Here is an 11,747-nt window from a genome sequence, read left to right on the forward strand (position 1 = left end):
GGTGTTTGAGGAGCATAAGGAACGGCGCTACCAAGTGATAGTGCTGCGACGGGCTACGGTACATGCGTCGTCTCCTCCCACGAAGGTCCGCAAGCTGACACGGGGAGAGGTCGGATCTCCAATGAGCACCTCCCAACTTGAAGAGGCATGCGTCGGCCGAGTCTACCGCATCAAAGAGACAGCGAAACGCCAGACCTACAATGACGGAAATCTCGTCTTCCAGGAGGACATGACCACCGTGTATGACGTTAGTCTGGACGCAGGATTCCTTGGAGCTTGTTAATTGGCATTAAAGAAGGACATGTGAACTTTAAGGGACGCTGTACTCAGCTTTTTTGTTGCAAAGACTGTTGGTTTTCTTTCTTGTTGTGTAACAATTTATACACATCAAATTTTATCAGTTTCAGGTAAACATTCTTACCTTGAAAGTTCCTGCGAGAACTTGTATCCGAACATATCGTAAGTAATTAAAAGTTGAAGTTGAGAAACGTTTCCGGCCTATAGAGGGCGGTGGTAGTCACGTGGCTTGGAGATGTAATTAACACGGAGAATGACATGTTTACAAGGTGTTCTATGGAGTCAAAAGACATTTCATGATGTTGTACGAAGTGTGAGGTTATGAAGTCTGTAATGTTTTAGATTTTTTGATTGTCTTCCACAGTTGTCAAGGTGACAAAAAGATTTTATTGTTGAACTGTTGCACTATAGCGTTCTAACAATGATGCTTATTCGGAGGACTAGTGATACGGAACAGTGAAACATTTTAATACCTCATCAATTTTGCTTTTTGAGGGGCTGAAACCCGATACATGCTGGTAGCAAGTGCCTTGTTAGCAGAGGAGTGTTCATATAACGTTTGAAATGTTTAAACACTAGTTTGTGTAAATACGTGTATTCAGTAATTCCTTGAAGGAGAGAATTTGTTTTTGTAACATATTCATATGTACTTAATTGTCTGGCATGATTACAAGAATATAAGAGAAGAGGCTGCTAGGCTAATTGCCTGGAAGAAAAAAAAAATTGATGTCCGGAGTTGGTCGTTTTATTATTCAAACAAGCCATAGGATAGATAGTCAAGGGACTGACTATTCTAAGGGAGGGGCAATGTAATGAAATGACGATTAAGTAGATTGCGTACAAGTATGTTGTGTATATAGCTTACGTGTACGTGTATTGGAAGGGCGTGCGCGCTCGGCAACTAATTATAGTACATGTGTAAAGGGCGGACGCGCTTAGCGCTCGTAGTATGCTATGCTATGGGTATATCTGCGAGCGCGTCCGCGTAGTTGGGGAGAGTTGCTGAGCGTTCACTACAGCGGACGGACGTGCTGTCTGAATTCTCTCCGGCAGACTAATCGTCACCTACGAGTTACCATAGGGTTACGTGTTTAGGTGTTAGGTGCTAGGCGTCGGCTTCACACCCACTTTGTGTCGACTGGATCGTCATTATACGGTAATAAAGTTCTTTATCTTCATGAACTCGTTATGATTCGCGTGATTTAGTGTGATCAATTCTGCGAATATGATGTGGCGTGGTGTGTTGGCGTGATTTTTAACGTAAAGGCCGTGACCGTAGAGCCTACATAGAATACATCGTATATAAGATACTGTCTACTGACTGTTGAGAGAGAGAGAAACTAGAAGATACTTACGGTTACGTTACAATATTATAGTCTTATGTTTCTTTTAGCAGTGTTTGAATGTCCCTGTCATGGAAAGTAAGTAATTTGTGATGCATTACATATTATGCTAAATTATCACATCAAGTTTTGTTAATTTTCTATCCATCTTTTGTTCATTTGTTGACAGGATGCCCATGGCAAACCTGTTTGTGCCCTACTGCAAGCTGGAGATTACATCTTTTCATCATCACAAGCATCCATCAAAGTAACCACATTTGAAATAATTGTCTTCACTGCAATTAATATCTGATTGGAAGTATTGCATTCTTACTGTAATTTCTGTGGATAAGTGATTTTACAAAGTTGTAAATATATCTAAAGGCGCGGTCAGACTGGCAAAAGATCGAGAAGTTTAAGATCGTGATCTTTAAGATCTCGAAGTTTTGCCAGTGTGACCGCAAACTTCTTGCAAAACTTCCCGCGAAACTTTTTGATCTGTTTGCAGGTGGTGTCTCCGAAGCGCGAGGCCATTGTCATGTACAGATGTGGATTGTTACGTCACAATCACTAGCCTTTGGACGGTGCACTCTTTCTTGTGTGTGTACCAATGGTCCAAACTTCGCGATCTTAAACTTCTCGATCTTTGGCCAGTCTGACCGCGCCTTATATGTGCTGATTTCATGTCAATGCAACATGTCCCACTTGACCCCAGTATGCAGTCTGAATTAGCTAGTCATTACTGGTAATGCTAATGTTCATGGAACTTACATGTACTGTTTTGGCTAATCAGAATAATTTTACACATGTGAGAAAATTACTGCAAGCATATTGGAAAGTTTAGGGCATGAATGATCTTCTATGAGAGCCTTGTTATGAATATCTAGCATTCGTCAGTTAAACAGAAAAATAAATCCTATATGGATACCTCCATATCTAATGATATTAAAGCAGAATACTAAAGAAAATGCATATTTTGTTGGATTATTCCCCCATTTCAAGAATAGAGCATGTTAAACACAGCGGCCTTTAATTCATCCATTTAGAAAATTGCGTTTTGGAGAACGGCTACTTAGAAAAATTGTATCCTGAATCATGCTCAATCGGAAGATCCGTGGTTATTTTGGGGGCGTGTCCATGACGTCATGGGATGAAAGGGAAACCCGGAAGTATCACACAACAGCCTAAGCTTACCTATGTATGCTCTCGATGAGAGCGTGATGTCGAGGCTCATACCCCGAAATCCCAAGACATTTTTTATCAGAATGTCACAAAAAATGAAATAAAATTGTTTTCTACTTCAAGTCTCCTGTGAAATCACACATTTCCTTGTTTAAATAGAGTCTGTTACGTGCTATTTAGGCCACGAATACAGAAGTTGTCAGGCCTAGTGCCTGTACGATGGTGCTTCGTAGTCGATCAGTCACATGCATGCGCCCATCACCGGCCGCGTATGTCGCAGTGCAGTAGCCTCCGCGTACCTCTTTGGTACGTACAATGTATTATATGAGCAGTTCCTCGGTAGTCACTGTATTACAGCTGTGTACGCCATATACAGTGTACATGTATTTCGCGAGTCTATTTTTTCGCGAATCGGGACTTGCTAATAATTTCGCGAGTGCTTAAATTCGTGGTTGTGGAGTACACTACGGAAGGGGGAAATATATACGGAAAGAGAGTTAATATTTTCTAGTGTTTTTAAATTCGCAAAAAGCACCAGGTTCGTGAAATTGGCGAAAATAATAGAAAAAATAACTCGCCAAACATTCGGCGTACGTGGATCGCTAATACTAGATACCACGCAATCAATGCGCGGGCATTGGCTAGTTGAAGTCTTGACTAGGCCGGCCGGCCTATCTGGTGATAAAATAAACGATACAGAGCACTGCGATTTTCATCGATAGTGATAAGACTTTGATGGACTCGGTGAAGTAATGAATGGATCGTGCAGTGAATTTGTGAGGATGCCTACAATGTAGCTCTAGCTAGACAGAATGCTGATGAGCTGTGAACGGGAGTACGGAGTGAGTTTCTAGCCCGACCAGACGTTGTAAGTACGCTGTGCAAATACCTGTCGCGACGTACCTACGTACAGCGACTGGGCTGTGTATAGTTAGGAGTGAGTGTGATGTGATAAGATAAATACGTAGCCCGACCAGACGCTGCGCTACTTACAGCGACTGGGCTGTGTTCAATTAGGTCTACTGCTGCTCTGAAGTACGAGATCACGTCAGCACTAAGCTCGGTTCATTTTCAGTTCAGAATATAAAAAAAAACTCTTACCCATATAAATTTTGAAGTCTACCTGGCATTGGTCCTGCGTCACCAACATTGTCCCCTGGCCTGCCGTGTGGCAAGGGCTCGTACAGTCGTACTGCCAATCTCCACTAAGTCCGTCCGCTTCAACCGGACCGCCCTGGGCCTTCCCCACTAGCTCGCCCGTAGCGTCTCCCTCCTGCGCCCCGCCGTACCACCGTGCGGCTCGTCAGCAACATCTATCTCTCCAACTTCACCACTAGTTTCATCATCGTTATCATCACTAGTGTGTACTGTATCACTCAGTTCATCATTGCTCCCACATTCAAATTCCACCAAGAAGTCATCCTGATCATCACTGCATGGCCTTAACGTACGATGTCGTGCATTATCGAAAAACAAACTTCCAAAACTTACAACAACTTGTATGATACAATGCATGCATTATGCGCGCGGGGGCCTGCGGCGCTCGAGACCTTGCACGATTCCTTTCATCCCATGACGTCATCAGCAAAGCCTCGAAATTTACACTGTGACCTAGATTTCAGGGGGGTGACAGGTGTAAATTTTCAATATCCTCTAACTCCACTTCAAAAAGACCATTTTAAACGATGTAAACGACAAATTGTTCTATGTGTCCTACTCTTTGACTTCATATATAATTCTATTTCTATAGTATTCCCCTTTAATGACCCTCTTTGACAGGTTTGTACACAGTATGAATAGTGTTTGTGGCCCTGAGAGAATCACTCATGTCATCCATGGTTTCTCCCTAGGTCTGGTTAGCTGATAGTCTCGATCTAGTCCACACCATTACTGGCCTACATGACTGGGTCCGAGCTCTGGCAGTTGACTCCAAGATGGTATTAACGCTACGTCTTCCCTTGGTTCACTTCTTTACTCCTTTTCCTCCATATCTTGTTGGTATTTGCTCTTCATATTACTCCTGTCTACTAAGAAAGGGCTAATAAGATGCTTAATGACAGATTGTTATATGACAAATTAGAGTCCTTTGCAGATAAAAGTATCTTTACATACAGTATATTATGTTTGAAATACATGTAGTTCCTCACATTGAACCATCAGGAATCTTTAAATCAGTGGGCAATTTTTCTATGATTTGAGTTATCTAAATAGTTAAAGGGAAGGTAAACCCCAAGAGCAATGTGGATTGAGTGAAAGCAGCAGCATTAGTAGAACACATCAGTGAAAGTTTGAGGAAAATCGGACAATCGATGCAAAAGTTATGAATTTTTAAAGTTTTGGTGTTGGAACCGCTGGATGAGGAGACTACTAGAGGATATGACGTATGAGTGGACAACAATACAAAGAAAATATAAAGGAAATTCAACAAAAATTCACTTTTCTAGAATTATGAAAGAGCAATGGACCAACCGCTTTCAGAAAGCAGGGGGAATAATTGCTACCCATAACATATGTCAATATCAAGTTGATGGAATTTGTAATTTTCATGAAAAATGGATTTTTGTAGTATTTTCTTTATATTTTCTTGGTATTGTTGTCCACTCATACGTCATAACCTCTAGTAGTCTCCTCATCCAGCGGTTCCAACACCAAAACTTTAAAAATTCATAACTTTTGCATCGATTGTCCGATTTTCTTCAAACTTTCACTGATGTGTTCTACTAATGTTGCTGCTTTCACTCAATCCACATTGCTCTTGGGGTTTATCTTCCCTTTAAATAAAGTGCTTCCCGTGCCTTAGAATTGGAAAGGTTGACAATCCGTTGTCAGGAGTCTCTGTAGCTGATTTTTTGTTTTTGTTTTTGTTTTTTTGTTTTTGTTTTTCTTTGGGGGGTTGTTGTAATTGTCTGCAATATTTTCTATTTGTAAAAAAATGCAATGACTCACACTGTGAAATATTACTTGTCTGATTGGCAGGAGAGATTGTATAGTGGCTCCCACAATTCTCTCAGTGTGTGGGACATCAAACCTCCATTTGCTCTGAAAAGGAAACTTGACCACACCTATGGGACCATTTACTCCATTGCTATCACCCCTCAATACCTCCTCCTTGGTAAGTTACCACTAAACATTCAGCATCACCACAGCATTTACACCTATGTAGAATGTAGTGAAGTTTCTTTTCTATGCTGGCGAGCTCCTAACTAAAATTGGAAGTTAATTGACCCAAACACGGCAATGAAATGGAAAATATTTCTGAGTTTACCTACATTGTATTTTATTGAGAAGCTCTATCACCTGTTGTACACTACCAAGTAATGGCTATGAAAGTTGATGATATATGAAGTTTTTATTCATATTCATGTGAAGTTACTCCCAAAGTGTGCAAGTTCTGCATAGTAAGATTCTTAACTACTTGGTGTACTACAAAACATCTGAGACTAGAGCAACAAATTGCCTATCTGTTAATTCATTCAAGGCTAAAAATGAACACCTTCACTATCTTACAAGAATCAATTCTTTCTGAAATCTGTTATCCTTAGTGAATGAACATGTGTCTTGTTACTTCTCATGCAGTAAATATCGGTCATCTATAATATGGCTTCACTTACACCTCAGAAATCCCCTCACCGTTTGTTTTACATCATGCCTCCACTGAGTAATCTACACACATTCATTGATGACATACTTCCAACCCCCTCTCTGGATTGTATTGTTATCATGTTTTCCAGTTGTAGCAAATAATCAGGTAGCCAGTGATTCTCCTGTATGATGTACCACCTCCTAAGAAGTTCAACATTTTTGGGACAAACTGTGAATCAGCCACATTTTTATTCAGAGCCTTGTTTTTTTCTTTAACCTTTTTTTTGGGTTCATATTTTTTGTAAGGGTGAAGTTTTTTGGTTAATACTATTTTCCCCTCTCTCTCCCTCTCTTTAAATTTGGGAGTATGTAGCTGAAACTAACAAGAATCAGTATTGTTAAGACAACTGATGTAGGTCAGTGAGATACTGGAGTTAATTATGCTCTTACAAAGATATAAACTTTGATGGACAATTGCATTGTATTCACCATATATTCAAGATGTTCTGTTCATGAAATATTTCTTTGAGCCTGAGAATTTTGAAAATTAATGTAAAAGATTCTGAAGACTTGAATTAGTTTATTGCATTTTATCTATTTCCTTGCCCTTCACTACTAATGCAAACATTTCCTTATATCTGTTTCACTTAAAGCATTGTAACCTTACTAACATGCTGTTACATGCACACTACCTGTCTTTGTTCTTTAAATTCCAACTATTACCATCCCTGCCAATGTCACTTTCTGCATTGCAGATTATTAAAGTGGGTGTTGACTTTGTTTCATGTCTTATACCTCCAGGCTGTGTTTGTTCAAAGTATGGTTGTGAAAGACAAATCAATCAAGATGGTATTTCTTTGCTGTCCACTACTTTCAGGATAAAATTAGATTTGCATAAAAAAAAGCCAACAAATTATGAATTTAGCTGTGGAGAAATATAAAGATTTTAGCCACAACAACAACAACAAATGAATGTTGACTCCCTTGACTTTTTCTTGTTAAATGTGAACTGTGTTATACCTACATGACCAGTTTTATGAAAGATATAAGTAAATATTGAATCGGGGAAATATGAACTTATTTTCCCCACATGAATTTCTGTGGCAGTAATTACTATTTGAAGGGGGGATAGAGATAGAAAAGAAAGCTTTAGAAATCATGGTTGATGCTCTTTGTACACACTTTTTTGAAAATGGCCTATCTTGCTTTCGCCCTGCTCTCACACAGGTACATACAATCAAAATGTTCAGGTGTTTGAAGCTGACTCTTTTGCACATGCGCAGACACTAACTGGGCACATCGGGATTGTTAATGGCATTCGCACCAGTCCCGCTGGCCAGTTTGCAGTCACTTGTTGCTATGACGGCAAAACGAGGGTAAATCAAAATGGTGGAAGAGATTTGTTGTGATGGACTGTCTGAAAAGAAAAATAAGTGCAGAAAAAAGAAAAGCTGAAAATTGCTCACTTCCAAAGCTGCAACCTTAAACAGAAGAATTTTATCATAAAAAATTTGCATGATATGCACTCAGATTGACTATTTTACATTACATCTGACACTTTGCAGTTTGTATCTGCAAGATGGGCAGAAAATTCATGACTTTCATTCCTAATGGTGACATCAGATACACAAATTTATTTTATGTTGTAATCATTCATTTCGAACTTCATGCAGATGACCTCTCATCATCAGTAATGCTGAAAATTCCCAGTGCCAATCTTAATTCTTGCATCAGTCCCGTTTGACTTTGTTTAAATTTGGATACAACTGTTGGTAATCTACTGTCTTCATTTTAGAAATTCTTTTCTCACTGCTGGCTTGCTGTAGCCAAAAATAATCAAGCCATTGTCAATTTAAATCATGCATGCATTCTTTGTTTGTCTCTTTAACATGGGACAAAGGTTTCTGTTTTATTTCAAATCTGGTTATTTTTTATTTATAAAAACAAAAAAAAACACAAAAAATTACTTTTGTTTTTCAATTTAGATTGCCAGTTTTCTATTCATGCTTTTCACCTGGTTTTGTTATGAAGTGGAATAGCCTTTAAAGTTTGGTATGCCATCCTGTAACTTTCTTTGCCCCACCATAAATCACCTCAGTGCATCAATACTCTGCTAGAGTTTGAGGGACATAGTAAAAAATGAGTTTTATACTTGCATTAAATCGGAGCTGTGCACAAGACAGGATTTCGTTTGAATCATTAATTGACATGTTGGATATGAATCACCTATTTTCTGATGTTTGGTAAGAGGTTGCTTTGTAGGGGTACCCCGTGGACATCTGATGTCCCTGTAAAAGGCCTGGAAATGAGAATCCTTTCATCACCTCAAACATTCTTGCATGTAGCTATCTGTGTTTAAAAGGTGTTGGGATATTATGATTTCATTTTGTGCATTTATCAGAAATTTCATATACAACTTGACAAGAAATGAAATCAAGAAATTGCACTTTTACCCCCATATAAGTGATTTACAGCTTTGTACAAATATCTTGCACTTATTATTTCTTTTCAGTTGTTCATTCCATGAATTTAATTTTTTAATCTTTATTTACATTTGTATAAAGTGATGATTGCCTTGCTTAATGTTGTTTCACTCCTACATGGCCAAAGCTGTCATTCTAGTCAAAGTGCCTTTCTGTTATTTCTGTAGTACTCCTTCAAAGAACTAATCTTAAGTGCTAAGGCACTGGAGAATTATTTCGGATGATTGCCTTTGCAAACTCTCTGGAAGGTAGCTAGCCTTTCAGCACAAAACCCCAGAATAACATCATTACCTATCTTTATTCATCAAACGTAATGAATTTAAACCAAATTATGAATAGTAGTACACTGTTAGCAAGGCTTGATGGAGTGAGAAAACAGAATGGCATGGCATGATTCAGCTGTCTTTCACCTGTAAGTAGTGAGTAGATGGTGTGAACCTCCTCCCTCTCCTTGCATGTCTTTCCTCCATTATCCCAAACCATGCAGGGACCTACAGCCAGAAATTACAGGTTCTGGACCTAGAGACATTCGTTCATGTCAAGGAACTTGGAGGTCAAATAGGTGTTATAACATCCCTTGCTGTAAGCCCTGATGGCCAGTTTGTAATCAGTGGAGCATACGACAACACAGCCATGGTATTCACCAACTAAACAATCTCAGGACAGGGAACAGTAGATAAAAAAATAATTTGTTTTGATACACATTGGAAAGTACCTCTTTGTGAGGTGAAGTGGCAATAGTCAAACAATTTTGTTCAGTAGTGTTGCACTACCATTCTATTTCTCAGTCACTAGCCTTAGCTTTCACATTTACCTAGAAAGGCTATATTGACAGTGATTTTCTTTGATAAGTATTAGTGTTCACCAATTCTGGACAAAGCATTTTGTATAAAGTTTATGATTGTCTTTGTTTTCTGTTCTGAAAACAGAGACACAGAAATTGTGTTTATTCACCTGCATGTGAATAAGACATCCATATGACTTCTTACATATGTAATTGACGTGAGGTGAGAGATCCAAGTGACTAGAAATTACTCAAATTTATAGAAGCATGGAAGATGCTGTCATATGATTTGAATTTAGAAGCTAGAGACACCAAACATCTTGGGCAGAGTTCAGTTTGTAAGTTCTGTTGTAATGGAGATAAAGAAATTACTTTATTGCACTCAATTTATTATTTTGATGCATGTGTGAATCAGTTTGGCAATGCACACTTTTGTAAAGAATTTGTGAGATAGTGGCCTTCATGGGGTAATTTTGTAGATTCTGGCAGTTTTAAATATCAACAGACTTAAAAGCTGACGCCCCTTTCAACTCCATTTTGTCGACTTATTGGTCAGCACATGCATAATTCAACAGATTTCTCCACACTAATTTAAGGAGACTTACACAAGGCATACTGTACATTATACATTTACAATTCAGCTCTTAAAAATGAAAAGGGGATATGAGAATTCAACACATTTTCATTTTTCTAGCTTAATAAAAGAGCACTTGACTTGGGTCTTTTAGAAGGAATAGCATTACCATTAAGACATGCCAGCAACAGGTTTAAGGAGTGTGAAGTTTTTATGAAAAGTGAGATCTTGTGGAATTCTCTTTTTATTTTCTTTATTTGGTTTTCCTAATGTGACACCACAAACTTTTGTAGTCTTCTTATCTAGTGACATCAAAACTTTAAAAATTCATAACTTTTTAACAAATTGTTTAATTGTCTTTAAACTTCACTGATGTGCTCTACCAGTATTTATGTGTGAATTGCCCTTTAAACCCAAGAACACAGCCAAAAATAATATTGAAAGTGAATTCTTCTCTTTTAATATGCGGACACAAGTATGTAATATGGCAAGAATTTGATTTGAAAATGTCGGTTTTACCATACATGATGAATGGTGACCTATGACCTATGACCTCTCTACCAATAGATTTTCAATCTGGAGAACTTCCTAAGTCTACAAGTCCTGTCCAGACACCAGGGTAGCGTCAATGCCATTGCTCTCCGTAATGGTCTCCTGTTTACTGGCTCTGAGGACAAAGATATCAAAGTGAGTTTGGCTTCTTTCATCTTACCACCCTAAGTATGTTTTGTCAGCTTACCCTTAACTAAACACATCTATTTCTGCAGAGTACTTTGTGACTATGCACTGGGTAAGATATTTTTTATCATTATGTTGAATATGTGGGCAAATAGCCATATACTGTATTTTGTTGCCGACAGACCACTCAGTGAAGTTTGTTGGAGGGTATGCTGTCCATGTAACGAAGTAATTTAGTTGACTTTGATGTTATATTTGTTTTCTCACCCTGTTATGTATAGATTTTCAAGTACTTCAAGTCAATCACGTACAGCAGCTATGGCATTCATATCACACCTGGCAAAGACACATGAAAGATGTGAGGATTGATCTCCATGGTGATGGATCTCCATGGCGATGGATCTCCATGGCGATGGATCTCCCAGGACATTATCTTCCCAAGGCACTGTCTCCACCCAAGTCATTCATCTTGTCTGTCACATCTTGGCCTTGTTTGAATGCTAGATGGAAATGACATCTGATCAAATAACCGAGTGTTCTCCATTAATCTCAATCACCTTGGTAGGTTGAAGTAGACTGATTACTCTTGTATGAGATGGTGAAAACTGTTTAATAAGGATGACAGGTTGTTTTCCTTGACCTCGGCTCACATGACCCTTAATTAGCTGAGCACAGATACAATGAGGTAGATTCTCAGCTGTGCCTTCATGGGTCCACGCCATTCACTAAGGTTTTCTTTAATCCTCTGAGGAAATCACAATATGAAGGTTGAAGTTGGTTTGAATGAGATTCCCTGAGAAATTGGTGCTCATTTGCAAAAATTATAATTTTTGTGCATTCTTCAA

General features: G+C 38.7%; 1 protein-coding gene across 1 annotated transcript in view; it reads left to right on the top strand.

The window, feature by feature from the left end:
- LOC139713765 (uncharacterized) overlaps nucleotides 1-11,308 on the top strand; it is a gene marked incomplete at its 5' end in the record, with an annotated part of 32,613 nt that extends 21,305 nt beyond the window's left edge. Inside the window, 6 exons of the mRNA XM_071625467.1 lie at nucleotides 1,810-1,887; nucleotides 4,652-4,738; nucleotides 5,778-5,913; nucleotides 9,354-9,502; nucleotides 10,792-10,911; nucleotides 11,184-11,308. Coding sequence (XP_071481568.1) covers nucleotides 1,810-1,887; nucleotides 4,652-4,738; nucleotides 5,778-5,913; nucleotides 9,354-9,502; nucleotides 10,792-10,911; nucleotides 11,184-11,255 — 642 coding nt within the window. The remainder of the gene's footprint in view (nucleotides 1-1,809; nucleotides 1,888-4,651; nucleotides 4,739-5,777; nucleotides 5,914-9,353; nucleotides 9,503-10,791; nucleotides 10,912-11,183) is intronic.
- Nucleotides 11,309-11,747: the final 439 nt, after the last annotated feature.

This window comes from Diadema antillarum, unplaced genomic scaffold (assembly GCF_040938485.1).
Source record: "Diadema antillarum isolate AM-2024a unplaced genomic scaffold, OU_Dant_1.0 seq00002059_RagTag, whole genome shotgun sequence".
Classification (NCBI taxonomy): Eukaryota; Metazoa; Echinodermata; class Echinoidea; order Diadematoida; family Diadematidae; genus Diadema; species Diadema antillarum.